Below are 15674 nucleotides of genomic sequence, written 5' to 3'. Positions count from 1 at the left end.
GTTTGGTTTTATTCTCACTTTCGTTGTTTGACTCAAACTTGATGTTCACGTGATTTATTTGTAAAATTTAATTTTTTTGTATTTGTTTCACAAATGACTCGGTGTTAAAATGTATTAGACTTATCAGGATAACCACACAACTTCTGGATGGGAAGTTTTAAAAGAAAAAAAAAGTCACATTACATGAATTGAAGAGAGGTTATGGTACATCCTTTTAAGACCTGGATATAATTCAATTTGGCTTAATTACAAACTCTCCAGATGCTCCAGTTAGAAACAAAACCTGCAAGCTGAGTAGTTTCCCTCATTTCATCTATTTTTTTTGTTTTTGTGACCCGTTAGGTTCCTGAATGCATCATGACCCGGTCTAATGTGTGCTGAGGGTTGAGCTTGTGGTTCTGATTTCAGAAAATTACTCATTTTCATCAAGAAGAAATTGTTTGACCTCCTCTTTGGTGATACTTTGAATGCTGTAGACCATGTTTTTTCTAAAACTTTTATAATAATGGAGTCACACCCAAATGGACACTGAATTGTCATTTTCTTTCTGAGACTGATCAGACAAAAATTAAGCATAAATGTCTTCATAAAGTCTTCATCATGGGTCCAACAGTTCTCCATAAAGCTCTTTGTGTGCAGTGTAGTTTTTTTTTTTTAATGTCTGCTTCCTGTCACATTTCAGATTATATTATAATCAAAGTTATTTATGTGCAACCATAAAAATAAGTCCCAGCTCATGCTTCATCTTGCAGCTGCGAAATCTAAACTTCAGCACTCACTGACTGCACATATAAATAAAACTTTTAACTTTTGACTCTTGAAGCAGCGTCTTTTGGCTTTTTTGATGCATAAAATTCTATCATGAACACATTTCACTGCGACCAGAGGCAACAACTACAACTGAGGCAACTGCTTCCACATTTGCTGTTTATCTTGATTTATGTAAAAGTAACACAGTAATTCAATTAAGTTGCTCCATTTTGCTTTAGAAAGATTATCCGACCTCCCGACACTGACAGAGAAACAAAACATAGCACCGTTTATTACTCTGTTTATTTCCTAAACTACTTGTGAGAGAATATAAAACAAATCCAAAATCTGGAACATATTTCACAAGTCGGACTTGGAGTTGAACAGTCAGATCACAGGAGACTGGTGTGAGGTTAGATCTAAACTTAAATCTCTTATAGGCAAGATTATTATCATGGTTTCAGTCACAAAGTTAGAAAATCAGAGGTTTAACTCATCAACTTTGCATAAATGGTTGGCATTTTGTCTGAAGGCATCCTTTACTCAATAAAATTAACTTCTATGACCCTTCCCCCTGAGATTTAACTTCCTCATCCTTTTATTTTAACATTAAACAAGGTGGTTTGACTGTGAAACTGCCTCCTTGTGAGTGTCTTTGTTCACTGTAGACTTCACTGTAGATGGCTGCATTGCTTTCTTCTCAGAGTCTTTGGAGTTAGTCTTTCTCCTCAGAAGATCCCACACACCTGGACAAAGTCATGTGACCACGGAGCTCCTCGTCTGATGCTGATGTTGTTCACACACAGCGGCTTCTCATGCCTGAAAGACAAACACACCTAAATCAAGCTGAAAGAGTGAACTCGAATAAATATTGGATAAGACAAACTTTCACTAAGCAGCCTCAGTCTAAATGGAGCTGGAACAAAGTTTTCTGTTAGCTTCCCTGAGTTAACTTTTACTTTTAGCTCAGAGAAAGTAACCGCTGCAGTCAATCATGATCTATAACAGGACGTGCCAGGTTAAAGGGATAGTTCGGGTTTTTCTTTGTATGACGTACTCATGAATAGTTCAAACCTTGCCTGCTGTAGGCAGCGGTCAGAGCGCTCTGTGTTTGGAGAGGAAGGGAGGAATTCACATGTGGTGCCAAAGCTAACAGCTACTGAGAATTTTCACCATGTATAACAACTCAGGCTTGTTGCATATCTTCCTTCTGGCCATTACTTCTACACAGATTAACAACATTTACATTTTCACTGTATTGTAATTGCTGTTTTCAAATTAGAGCGGTAGAACTGAGTTACAACTGATCAGCGGCAGGATGTGTTGGGCAGCCTCCGAGCACGCAGTAATGTGAAGCAACATGGGTGCTGGTCAGTAAATAGTGAAGTAAGCAATGGTTTGATGCAGTAGTGACAGATCTACTATGTAGCCCGAGCTGATCCGCTATGAAATTTTCAAAGTTTGAGTTGTTTTAGAAGGTGAAGGTCTTGTTTCGTCTGGTCTCAGCAGCTTCTCCAAACAGAGAGCGCTCTGCCCACTGCAGGTAAGGTAACTACTTATAAGTACCTCATAAAACCCGAACTATCCCTTCAACATACATTTCAAACCTTCCACAACTTTAATTCAAACATTAAAGAGGGTGGTTTGTATGTATGATTTTGAGCCCGTGCGTTAATGTTAGAAATTTAAAATTCCAGAAAACAGCAATCTTAAAGATTTTCTTCCCCTAAAGATGCAGCTCATACAATCATTTTGCTGCAGAGATGGAACAGTTTAGAGGAATCATTGGAAGTATCCATGAGCCCAACCGGAACTGTAAAAGCAAACTGATATAAGAAGAAGTGGTAAATTGATTTTAGCTGCCGACTCGTTGTCTTCTGCGTATTCTATGACCGAATCAGCTACATTTGCTTCATGTTTGCTATTCGGGACCAAAATCAATCTAAAACACACCCACTCTAAGAACAAAGAGAAGCTTTGTGTTGCCATGTTGAAAATCTTTAGAAGACGCTGAGCTTAAGGGTTTACATTTAGGCGATGACGATTTGATGTGCAGAACACTTGGAAAGTTCTTGTTTTGTCCACACAAACCTGAGGGAGGGGAGCTCCAGCAAACACACAGACTTGACGTGGATGTCTCCCTGTCTGTAGAAGCGAGCTCCGGTGTTTTTCAGCCTGATGGAGTTGATCTCACACAGAGCAGCAGGGTGAGCCAGCACCGTCGTGTATACAGTCATATCCCTCTGACTGCAAGAAACACACAAGTAAGTAATGTCACAACTGCAGAGACAAGACAAACAAAACACTTCAGACAGTTATTGCTTTTATTATAGTGGCCCAGAGGTGCAAAAATACAGCGACCCTTCACAAAAGACAGAAAACTGAAAACACTTCCCAAACATTTCACTGAACAAAAAGCAACAAACTGAAAGCGCATCCCACCACAAAATGAGCTTTGTCAAAGGTTGTTTTCTTTGTAAAATTTGGTGCTTTCTGTATAATTGTTACATTTTCTGACATTTTGTGGATGCGTTTTCAGAAATGTTGAGTTTTCTGTTTAATTGTTTTAGGAAATGTGCATTTGGTTTTGTTGTGTATTGTGTTCATATATCATGTTTCTTTCATATATCATGTTTTTATTTTTGGTTTAGTTTTAATCTTTATTCCAGTGCTGATGTGTTTAACCTCAGGTTTACTGTATCTGCTATAACTGATAGAACTATAATAGAATTGTCTTTATTGTCATTGCGCAGGAATCTATACAATGAAATTGAACTGACAGCCTCTAAAAAAAAGCATTTCTAAAACGTAAAAAGGGTTACAACTAGAATAATGAATAAATAAAAGGCCGACAAGACAATATACATAATTTACAATTTCTAATTATTGCGCTGAGGGTGATATTGCACTTAGTCTGACTGAGGTATTATTGTAGCGTGTCCAGATGAGAGTTTTCTGTCCTGACAGCCCACGGAAAAAAGCTGTTTCTCAGTATTTGCTCTGCTTCGCATGCTTCTGCACTTTCTGCCGGAGGCCAGCAGGCTGAGCAGGTGGAGGGTGTTTGATGATCTTGCCAGTTCTAGAAAGGCATCAGGAGCTCTCAGCGTCATGCAAAGAAGGCAGGGGGCAACCAATAGTTTTTTCGGCTACTTTGATCACCCTCTGCAGCTTCTTTTTGTCCCCCGCTGTGCAGCCAGCAAACCACAGTGATGGAGTACGAGAGAATGCTCTCGATGGTGCAGCGATAGAGAGACACAAGCGGGTTCTGGATGCGCTGCTGTGCTTCTCTCACCAGTGAAGTAGTGTTCTCCGTCCAGGAGAGGTCGTCAGACATGCAAGTTCCCAGGAGTTTAAAGGAAGGGACCTTCTGCATCCGTCTCAGCTGATGTAAAGAGGAGCAGGAGGATTTTTGTGCCGTCTGAAATCAATGAGCACCTCCGACTCATAATAGACTGTTTTTCTTTCACGTTTGCTTTTAAATCAACAAGGTTGAACGTTTCCTTTTCAACATAAAAAAAGAAATCAAACCGTGAGGAAATGTATCCACACACTCCTATGTGAACCTGTGCTGAGGTACTTTTGCTGTCTCAACATTTCTGCCAAAGTTTCGTGCACCTGGCTGAAGCTCCTTTCCTCTCAAAATAGAACTTCACCTTATTTTATGGAGTATATAAAGAAATTGCTTACAAGCTAAAACAGGAGCAGCTGAATCTAATTATTTTTGCTCTACTTTACATCTGAATTGATGTGAAAGTTTAGATTTAGTTTAGATGCTGTGAGCATTGTGGACTCATTTTTCTAAACTTTATTTGTATTTTGTTCAAGCAGGTCGATTGTGGATGCTATGTTTGATTAGCAAGAACAAACTGCACTGCCAGCAGCTGACCTATTCAAATTAAATGTCTCTACTTGAGACACAAATGTTTTCAGTTTTTCTTTAACTCTTAATCCTCTCACTATCCAAAGGCAGCAGTTGCAGGTAGACTTTAGCCCTGTATTTGTTAGTTAACAGCTATTTTCCTGTCTACTCACTATTAAACTGTAAGGTTTCACCTAGAGTGGGATATTTTGCATTTAGAAAGAAAATCTATTCAGTGCTAATTTCCTGCCTTGATATAAATGATCAGACGTCCCGGACTGAACTGAAAAGAGCTCGCCTACAGTGACATTAACAAGTGAGGTCTGTGGATTCTTTTTGGTTCTCTGAACCGCAGGATACTTAAATAACCATTAACTATGTGCTACTTACAGCCTGAGCCGGTCCTCTGTTCCCAGGTTCTCAGTCGTCAGCATCACTTCCACCTCAGCACTCTTATCCAGGGGAGAAACTTCCAGCTTCAGCAAGATGTGATGAGCTGAGGAGAGGCACATTAACATATTACATGAACATTAATATATTGAAATTGTTTCTTTCCAAAATAAAGGCTTATAATTCAGGTTGCTTCACTAGAAACTTCCTCACTGAATGCAATATGAAAAAGATGCTGACAAGAGGTCAGCTCTGGCTATACAGATCTTTTGTCTCACTTTGGAAATCATACAACATCTGAATAATACCAAGCAACAACAATCACTTCACAGAGTACTCAATTTCCAAAAACGACAGAGTGCTGTTTATTCTTTGTAGAAAAGTCTGGTTGCTTCCAAGCTTCCAGACTTTCTTGACAGACAGAAAATAGGATTTTTGCAGCAACAAGGTGATTCTCAAAGAGCTATTAGCTGAAAACTTGGCATATCTCAGCGTGGTGTGCAGTGTGTCCTTAAAACATTTGAGGAAACTGGACAAGTGGAGGACAAAAGAAGAAGTGTCAGGCCTAAAAAACTATCTACAGCAGATGAACAGGATCTGAAAGTGATGTCCTTAAGAAAGAGGAAAAAATCCAGCAAAGACCTGACAGGAGCTGAGAGATGCATCTGGACCTTCAGCTGATCCATCTACTGTTGGCCCAAGCCTCCTCAGAAATGGTCTCCATGGAAGGGTGGCTGTCAAGAAGCTATTCTTAAGGAAGGGAAACAGGGAGAAAAGGCTGAGCTATGCTAATGACACAAGAAGTGGACTGAAAATCAGTGGCAACAGGTCTTATGGAGGGATGAATCCTCCCCAGAGCCCGGACCTCAACATTATTGAAGCAGTGTGGGATCATCTGACAGAGAACGGAACAAAAGGCAGCCCACATCCAAAGAAGAGCTTTGGGATGTCCTTCAAGAAGCCTGGAGAACTATTCCTGAAGACTCCTTAAAGAAATGACAGAAAGCTCGTCTCAGAGGGTTCAGGCTGTGTTGGAGAATAAAGGAGCTCAGACCAAATATTCACTTTAAAGCTGCCTAGAATTGTACAAACTCGTTATTGCTGCATGTAAATGTTATTTTCCTGGTTATATATGAACAAAAACAAAAACTTTGGAGATGGCTGAAGACATGTGCACAGAACTGTTAGTTGAACAAACAAACTCACTACAAAAAGGTGGCGAAGAAGTGGTGAGGAGGAACACTTTCTGCTCCCTGGGAATGGGTAACGTGTCTATGCCACTGTTTTCTGATAAACCTGAAATAAACACACACACACAGTGAGAGTCACACTGTAGGTTTACATCGCCACATCACAGCTGAAGAAGGACCCTCATGTATCGGGGGCAGAAATGATAAGAAGCTGCCAAGAGCTGCCGTGTGACGAGACCTGACCTGCTGGCTGAGTGCAGCCTGAAGTCAAATCAACTGGTGTTACTGAGACTGACCAGAAAAACTTTGTATTTTGTAGTTTTAATGCTTGATTCGGTAAGTTAGTTCCACCAGTCACCAGTTTGATCTTATCGTAACTTAAGAAGCACTTACAGCAATCTAATGTGGTATGTTCTAGTTATTAAACCATATTTTTAGTGATGTGATGCATTTACAATCATAAAAGAAGCACTGGCAGCAAATGCTATATAAATCTTTATTTTCTTTTTCAATCACTGTAAGAACTCTCCTTATAAATTCCCCTTGCTTTTATGTGGAGGTGAGACAATAATGCAGAGAAAAGCAGCAGCTCATTGAAGGCTGCAGCAGCCATTCTGCAGGTGTGATCCCAGGCGTGTTATTACCTATCACTGGACACGTTCCCTTGAAGACATCACAGTCCATACAGTTTCCCTTCATGAAGTCCTCATAACTGGAACAGGGGATCCCCATTAAGGGGCACATGCTCTTCAGCGCGCTCATGTAGACGTGCACCGCCCTCATGTGGTCACAAATCACATAACCGTACACTGGAAAGTACACAAGAACTGACAACACACAGGAGCACTAAGGAAGCCAAATGTGCAGAGACTACCACTGTCATCATGACTTAAATCTGTGTTAAAGTAGTTCAGGCATCACTTCTGCACAGCAGTAAAAATACGATTCATCGGCTCCTCCGAAGGTTTTTCTAAACTTACTTGACGCAAATCTGGAGCGTGCGCATCCAGTCTGATCCTTTCCACCGTTCAGGAAGAAGTCCACATGACCGACAGGGATGGAGATGCCAAAATCTGACACAAGAAAACCTCATCAGCACTAAAAACAACACCTGTGCTGTGATTTTGGCTATATTCACTGGTGTTATGATCACCCAGACAGAAAGTTATAATACATAGAACGCCTCAGATGTTTTCTCTATATTACAGATGTGTGTCAGCTGCTGTGTGGTGGCAGCTGCTTCACTTCTCCACTCTGCAATGTTGCTCGCCAGGCAGCATCAGCTCAATGAGCTCAATGAGCCAGCCTGCAACTTCTCACGTAACGAGATGTTGTTAAGCTGCTGACTGGCAACAAATCCACCAAGTTGGCAACACTTGAGCCAAGGGAGCGGCCACCACTAACCCCTGACTAACTTCTCCTTGTAGCCTGTACAAGGTTCTCATTTCATGGTGGGGAGAGATATAGATTGGCATATTCATGGGTTCCCATACACTGATTTGAAGAAGTAGGTGTAGAGTACTACCCATGAGAGTTTTGGTTCTTTTTGAATGGCAAAAACTTCAAATTGTACAAATTCGAGGAACACAGATGAGTTTTTAGGGTATTAATAACTGCTGGAAAGGGACTTAATACGAATCTGTTTTATGTCTCATTAAACACAAAACATGAGTCTCAGTTTATCTTTTTATTTCTTTGTAAAGTAATGTTCTGTGGATCTGCTCCACATGCAATAAAATACTAAAATTTACTTGCCAACAGTGTGGTGTTAACAGGCATCATGGTAATTTAAAGTTATTCTCACAGTCAGAGTCTGTGTGGATGGCGTCAACAAACTGAGCGTCTGAGGGATCCAGCCGGTCATAAGTGTCAGCTCCTTTAAACATGGGTCCAGCGGGGTCAAGACCTAAAAAACAGGGAAAAAACTTCGATACAGTGGCTGGTTGCGGAGGGAGGACAGGGCAGGGCTAAACTTGCTTTGTGAGAATAAAAAGCTGCCATTTTGCAGAAAGCAGCTACAAATGTCAGCAGCAAGAGGGAGTAGATATTCAAAATAAAAGAAAAATATAGTGAACTTTTTTTTGTCTTCTCTTGTATGTTGACTACCTTCAGGATATAAAAGCGAAAAAATTCAATTTAGCCTGATTATTTTGGCGCCACTAAAAAGTCTGGCAGCAAGATTGACTGCTCTCCTAAACAAAACTCTCCAAAGCAAAACTTGTTAAATTGTCTAACTTCTTGAAGTTCTATCCTCTCTGAATCTATTCTCGCCAGTGCTTGTGTGGCCTCTCAAATGCACAGAGAAAATCACGCCAGCCTCCCCACTCAGACAACAAGGCCCATATCAACAAGTGAACAGTGGTGCATTGTGTTGCGTGGTGTGTTATTGAATGAGAAGACTGAGCCTCTCCACAGGGCCTCTGAGTGTCTCTTATCAAAATGCTGTTGTGCTTTGAAGAGGCCTGCTAATTTTCCAATGTCACACTGGGGCTCTGTTGGACCCTTGTGTGGTCCTTCATTGTCTGGCCTCGCTGTTTACATAGATGTAGCAGCAGAAAACTGGCACTTTTTTGTCTTTTTTTAACCAGCCAGCAATACTACAGAAGGTGTGCCTCATAGTTCTGTGATGTATCTAGTCAAAGAGGGTTATTATTTGGCACTGTGCAGGAACACAGGTTAGGCAGGATTGATATAAACTCTTCAAAACTTGTGTTTCCATGGTCTACACTCACCTGTGATTCTTCCTATTTTTCCTTCGAACAGAGTCCCCACAAAACCCGCAACATGTGCTCCAAGACTGACCCCGATAAAGTGGAAGGACTCTGGTTTGCACCCGTGTTTCTGTTGGACAATACACACGTAACATTTTACTTTCAACTTGACAGCCCTGCGATGTATACTAAGCTTCTTTATATTGGTTTGTTTTGTGAACAAGAAAGTCAAAATTCTGCATAACCATAGAGCAACAGCACATTTCAAAACTGTATCGTAAAATATCAAATACAAGGCAGAAGGACAGGAACTGCTGTGAAACATGACTGTAAAATGGCTTAATTTCACTTCTTATGTTTCATAGCTTTGATAATATTCATGTAGGCACAGCACCATACTATCAAGGCTTACGGGGACATTTTAATAGAATGGAGCCATCGTTAGTGTCAAAATGTCATTTATCCACCAAATGCAGTACATCCAAAAATGAGCAGTGTACAAACAAAACAAAAAAACAGCTTTGAAGATTTTTACACCTCTTGAATTAGGTATTTCAAGAGGAAAATGTTTGCCAGATTAAACCAGAGTTACTACACTGATCACTCTTAAATGCGTCACAGTTATGGAAAAAACACAATAGAAGTACAGTTGTACTTTCATTTCAGATTGATAGCAAACTTGTAGAACTTCCTCCATCAGCTGGTTCCTGTCACTCCTCACTGAGGAGATGTTCTGGCCTTTCTTTGCAACATGTTACCTCATATAACTACAAGTATCTTTCCCAACAGTGATACAATGGTTGGAATTCCTTATGGTAGCCTACAGTCACCAACAACATAGTTCATCCAATGTAATAGGAGTCAAATTATTGAGCTAATTACAGACCATATGTTAGAATTAGCATTTTCCTAAAAAAATGGTACATACATGTTAATAGAAAGTAGATACTTCGGGTGGCATTCACAGCATGCTTTTTTAAGGAACTATCCACTGGTAACTTAAAGATTAGGAGTGGCATTCCCATTTTCCAAACATTCTTCTGTTTATTTACAGTATCTGTTGGGTGGTTGTTTTGTTGCATCATCCAACCTCTCCTAAGCTTCACATCATGGGAAGCTGCTTTGACAATCCCATGTAAAAACCTTTTTACATGGGATTTTTTTGTGTCAGCGTGGAGCCTTTTGCTTCTAAACGAAGTGCAAAAAAGTTAAACTTTTATTTAATCTGTCTACATGTTGTCCAGGCGTTTTGTGGATCCATGTGATGGACGGTTTCCACCATTCTTATTCAGTATTTTTCTGCACATTACAAATATTTCTAGAGGTGCTTTGCCCTCACCTTAGTGTAAATTTCATCTGGGTTTCTTGGTTGCACTTTGTGATTTTAGTTTGATGCTTTTATCATCACTTTTATGAAAAGTAGCAACAGTTTTTAAGGTCAAATAAGACCACAAATGAATGATCAGTAAAATCCTCAGCATCAATTCAAGAATATCACCATGAAATGAATGTACATCCTAAAAACATAGAAAACATCTGATGTAAAGTGTTTGATTTGGAAACAGATTCTTCCATAACACTGGAAAAGCACCCAAAAGTGTCAAGTTCGGGTTAATTTGAAAGAGTTTAAGCCTTCCCATTTCCCTTTCTTTATAATATAAGACAAATAATGGCTTGATATTCCCTCAACATGAGAAGATATTATACAACACTCATTTCTAAAGTTATAGCAATTTATGTATTGCACTAATTAGCTATTTTGTCATCTAGATATGGCTTAAAATTATGTTCATGTAAGATTTTACATTGTTTTCTTTGTCATGGACTTCCCTGTACAAAGTTTATCATAGAAAAAATAACTAAATGCTGTTCTTCACTTTAAACTTGTTTTTCAACATCCTCATGACCCACTGCCCTGCATGTTTTCGATGTTTCCCTCCTCTGACACACCTGATTCAAATGAATGGCTCCTTAACAGGCCACTGCAGAGCTTGATGACGAGCTGATCATTTCAATCAGGTGTGGTGGAGGAGGGAAACAAAAAACATGCAGGGCAGTGGGTCCTGAGGACCCGAGATGAGAAACCCTGCTTTAAAGCATTTGACACCAACATCTGCAGTAAAAAAACAGGGTTAAGGGTTAACCAAGTGTTCTTAATAATAACAGCCACCTCTTTTGTTTCTCTCACCTGCATCTGGTTGATGAGGACAGAGATCTGCAGAGCCACCTCCCTGTAATTCTCCACCACCAGGTTGTAGGCGAAAGAGGCGACATAGACCCAGTCCACCACCAGCACATTCACGTCCTGAGCCCTGAGCAGGGCCTGGGCCAGCTCCTTCACCCAGGACGGCCTACTCCCCAGGGCCCTGTGAGGTAATAGTTTTCAGTTTTCTGACCCATTTCAGGTACGTTTGTGGGCCAGTCAATCAGGTCTCGAAAAACTGAAAGAAGTTAGAGCTACAATTCTATTTTCTACTCACTTTTGGGAGGATGTTTGCTAAATAAATGTGCTGATGTGGTAACAGAAAATAATTTTTAGTGTTACTAAAAGACTTTTGTGGCTTTGGTTGAACTTTTTTTTTAATGGTAATTAAAGAATACGAAGTAAACAATTGGAGTTAATCTATCATATGTGTGAACATGTCCGCCTGGACGAGCTGGAAGCTATAATTTTGTGCAACTAGTTCATCATTCCAACTAGTCAGCAGAATGCAGATAAATCAAAAATATAGAAATCTGTAACAATGGCAATCAAATTTAGTCTGTAGTCTTTGTTTTAATGTTGAATGCCCTGATTCAGAAACTGATTCCAGCCCTTTAAAAGCCTGATCCTCACCTGAACCCGTGGATTATGACCTTTGTAGGATGGGAGATGTTGAAGAAAGAAGTGTTGTTGCTGAGAGACTCCTGGTCAAACTGCTGCGCACAGTCCACGTTTTTTCTGGTCAGCAGCAGGTACTGGACCCGCAGTTTAACTCTCTGCTGGCGATACTCCAGCCATGTGCTGTTGTTGAGCTCAGCGCACTGATCATCATTCTGCTTTCCAACCAAACCTTATGGATGCAAAAGGATTTAATGTCATGATGACCAGGCCTGACTGCTGTGTTAACCTCAAGTGTTACAAAATGCCAGTCTCATAATGAGGTCAGTAAATGCATCATGACATAGAGTCCACTTTGGTGAGTGGATGATGATTGCAAAACAAAATTATACAAGCAAAATCCTCTTTTAATCTTGCACAATATCACATTTATAAAGCCCGAGCTCTGTCCCGTGTTCTCAGGTAACATCGTAGTGGAGAGGCTTTAACACTTTCTAAAATGAGATTAAGAAAAAAATGTCAAAAGTCCTGATTAAATACATTTATGCAGTTATTGTTTGGTTTATGTGTAGCAGTACAATATGGACCCAATGGTACTTTGTTCTTTGAGTATGATCATTATTTTCATTATTCCTTTTTTTTTTTTTTTTTGTATATAGAAGTTTTGTGGGTCTTTTACTGCTCATCACCATCTGTCTTCTGTCATCTGTAGAAGCTGTTACTATTAAACCGTCTCAGGTCATAATCTAACATCCCTTTTATCTCTAAAATTCTTGAAAAAGTTATTTTGAAACTACTGCCCATTTGCAGAGATCTTATTGTTCCCTGTAACCAAACAATAACTTGTCACACTGTGACTCCAGGCTCAGCTGTGGTTCCTAGAATTTCCAGGTCCAAAATGAGTTTTTAGTTCCCAGGTTCTTCTCATGGAACCAGCTGGGCATGGAACACATACCAAGCTTAAAACTTACCTTTTTAATAAAGCTTTTGTTTAATATACTGAACTTTTGTGCCCTACTTGTTATAATATGCTAGTTTTTTGGCCTTTTATATGAATTGATTAAACTTTTGTCTTATTTGTATCGTTTTATTGCTGTTTTTAAAACTGTTATTGCTTTTATCAGTGTGGGGATACATGTTCACATTTCCAAACTGTAAATTACTGAGCCTCTCTTAAAATTTCCGGCTTCTTTGAGGTGAGCACAAGGTGCCTCATTACAGGTGGCAGGATTAAAAGCATTTTCTTTATATTCCTCAGGAGGAAGGAAGGGGGCTTGATGGTACAATCCTTTCAACCATGGGATGCAAGTTCGACATCCAAGTAAGACAACTATTTTGTCACTTCTGGATTATGTTCAGGCAATAAAACAACGCTTTACTAAAAAACTTGTCACTTCTTTGTTTAGTCTGGGCGATAACATTACTTTATTAAGGTTACAAGTCTAAACTGCTTAACTTGGGTTAAAAACGTTGTGTTTATGACTAAAATTGGAGGCCATTAAGGTGATGCTGGGGGGCGGCAGCTCATGGGAGACGTGCTTGTTTCCATAGCGGTAGCGGCACGCCAGAGAAATTTATATTATACTTTTTTTTCAGCGTGAGAAATAATATGTGAGAGAACTTGTTGAAATACATGTGAGCTGACCTGCTTTAAATGGAGTAGCTCTCAAGACCACTAGAGAGTTATTTTTGGAAAGGGAAAATGTCTGAATAAGTGACAAAAGGTTCATAAGGTGGTTTAGGGGAAGGTGGAGGAAAGAAACAGAAACCACAAGCATGAATCATTGGGTTTGAGACCCCCATTAGTACATTTGTTTCCTCACTTTCTTTTGTTTCTTTTTGGCTTTACTTGCTGCTTAGCTTGTTTGTTAAGTCTAGGCATCATAGCTACAAGGTTAAGGTTAAACAAAAAAATGTCCATTTCAGGTTCAGGTACCCAAAGTACTTGTTTAGGATTAAGAACCAAAATTACACTCCTTTAAGTTGATCCCCTGTTGAATGCTACAGCTAACTGCTTCAGAAAGCCAGCTGTAGCCTTAGCCAGTTAGCTTTATTGCTTAATGCTAAAAGCTACCATGTTGATGTAAGAGTCCCGAAAAACCAGAAGACAAAATTCTGTGGGAATGACAACAGGCTGAATACACTGGTCTTAAGTGGACATTTTTCAATTGAAGAAATACAGTGCTGTTAATATACTTCAATACAGGACTTTTACTTTAATTCTGTTTTTTGCACATTTTTTTTTTATACTTTTACTCAAGTAAAGGTGAGATTCCAGACAAGCCCTCATCTATGTTCCAATATGGCTTGTGGACTACAGCATAATGTGAGGAGCAGTATAGCAAAAAAGTGAGATTTTATATCATTTTTATATTTGCAATAACTTAATTAATGTGGGGGACATCTGATTAATATGAAAACATTAATTTCTTTAGAAATACATTTTATGATCACATTCAGAGAGCTCCCATTATGTACATAACGGGGATGAAGGGTAACATTGCCCAGATCTTGAAATAATGAGCAATAATAATAGAGAGCTAATGCCTGAGATGGGAAAACATGTTTTTCTGATAGTTAAAAATATCCTTAATGCTGTGGTGTATACAAACAAATTATACATTTTTGTAAAAAATTTTAAAACGTCAAAGTCCAATTTGAACCATTCTTGAGGAATTACTCAAATTTAGCATTTTGAGGACATCTAAAGTAAATTTGAAACCACAAAGGCAACCATTTGTACATTTAAAATCCTGCCTTTTTAACAGTTGTGTAAATGGACTGAGAGAAAGTGTTGTATTTAAGTGGTTTTTTACACTGATCAGTCATCTAGCGTTAAGTAATCCCTCCCTCATGCTCTGACATGAACTCGGTTCCTGTTTTTCTAAAGCAATTTTAGACATGTTGGCACATATACATTAAAAAATGCCACAAATTCATCAAGCTGAACAAATTTCATTAATGAACAGACCACTTACCCACCACCTGTGAAGAGATGTAGAGCAACAAAATGGCGAAAAGGAGGGCTTTGTGCTTCCAAGGCATTTCTGTTGCAGCTGAGAAGTGAATGGGGTGAATTGCTGCCAGGGAGCTTTACTCAGTGCTTAACGGTGCTCAGCTGCTCTGTTGAGCCTCCAGATTGGTCAATGGAGTAAATCCCAGTTCTATGCAGTCCTGAAACCCTGGAACCAAACTTCAGCTTTTTACTGGGAAACAGCAGACATCAAGTAAGGAAAGACTCCATATAAAACAATCCAAATGAGCCCACAAAAAAGAAAAAGGGTTTGTTGTCTTGCCACAATGACCCTGAACGTATCCATAACAAACCTCTCCCCCTGTGTTTTTCCCTTTGCTCATCACAGCCATCACATTCATGGTTGGGCTATTTCTCTTTTTTTTGGCCCAGACTGGGTTTGTACTGAGCCAACAAGTGATTGGAGGTCTTTGCCTGGTGGTGAATCCATGACCTCGTTTGTGTTCAATGGCTGTTTGTTTAAAATGCTGGACTCTGGGCTGACTGCCCTCTGAGTTGTGTGGGTGGCGAGCTTACATTTTCTGTCTCTGAGTTGGTGTTTTTGAGAGAAATAGAGAGCAGGAGTGTCAAAGAAAATTAGCAGAGGTCAGAGAAAAATCAATAAGCAGCTTAGTGGCTGATCTGTGAATAGTCTGTTATGTAATCAGTGCTCTTAGTTAACATTTAAAAAAACTCGGTGCAGCTTTTAATTTGATTCCATGACAGAGATTTGTCCTTGAAATGTGTCTTCAGGTTAAAATGAAACGATTTGCATCGTAGCAGTCCCCACAGTATGATTTTGTATGACCACACCACCTCAGTAATAACTAGTGTGCACACACGGAAATGTAAACCTCTGAAACAAGGTCAAAGGTACTTCTTACAGCTGTTAAACCCATCACAATATGGGATTTAGAGTTAATTATACATTAGACTTTCT

The 15674-nt window shown here is 39.5% G+C and overlaps 1 protein-coding gene across 2 annotated transcripts; it reads right to left on the bottom strand.

Annotated features, from left to right (window-relative positions):
* Positions 1 to 913: 913 nt before the first annotated feature.
* pla1a (phospholipase A1 member A) lies at positions 914 to 15176 on the bottom strand. Of its 2 annotated transcripts, none has more exons than XM_072397442.1 (11): positions 14700 to 15176; positions 11737 to 11953; positions 11089 to 11266; positions 8922 to 9030; positions 7994 to 8095; positions 7170 to 7262; positions 6834 to 7016; positions 6206 to 6295; positions 5000 to 5105; positions 2842 to 2997; positions 914 to 1569 (listed from the first exon to the last, which is right to left on the bottom strand). In XM_072397442.1, the coding sequence occupies exons 1-11, from the start codon at positions 14764 to 14766 to the stop codon at positions 1479 to 1481; spliced, it is 1392 nt and encodes a 463-aa protein (XP_072253543.1). In that variant the 5' UTR covers positions 14767 to 15176; the 3' UTR covers positions 914 to 1478. The 2 variants fall into 2 exon arrangements, with proteins under 2 accessions (XP_072253543.1, XP_072253544.1); XM_072397443.1 differs by having other exon boundaries at positions 6834 to 6998; positions 14700 to 15175.
* Between the last annotated feature and the right edge of the window lie 498 nt (positions 15177 to 15674).

The sequence above is a fragment of the Leuresthes tenuis genome, unplaced genomic scaffold (assembly GCF_036924035.1).
Source record: "Leuresthes tenuis unplaced genomic scaffold, fLeuTen1.0.hap1 SCAF_12, whole genome shotgun sequence".
Lineage (NCBI taxonomy): Eukaryota > Metazoa > Chordata > Actinopteri > Atheriniformes > Atherinopsidae > Leuresthes > Leuresthes tenuis.
Note: the sequence above shows the minus strand (reverse complement) of the source record. Positions and strands in the feature narration are given on the sequence as shown.

Bases quoted from the DNA above. Each gene is read 5' to 3' on its own strand.
- pla1a (XM_072397442.1), bottom strand. From the start codon at position 14,766: ATGCCTTGGAAGCACAAAGCCCTCCTTTTCGCCATTTTGTTGCTCTAC. The intron at 11,267-11,736 runs GTGAGGATCAGG...ATTACCTCACAG, and splicing joins GTCATAATCCACGGGTTCAG to GGCCCTGGGGAGTAGGCCGT. The intron at 5,106-6,205 runs GTGAGTTTGTTT...GCCTCTCCTCAG, and splicing joins TTCTTCGCCACCTTTTTGTA to CTCATCACATCTTGCTGAAG.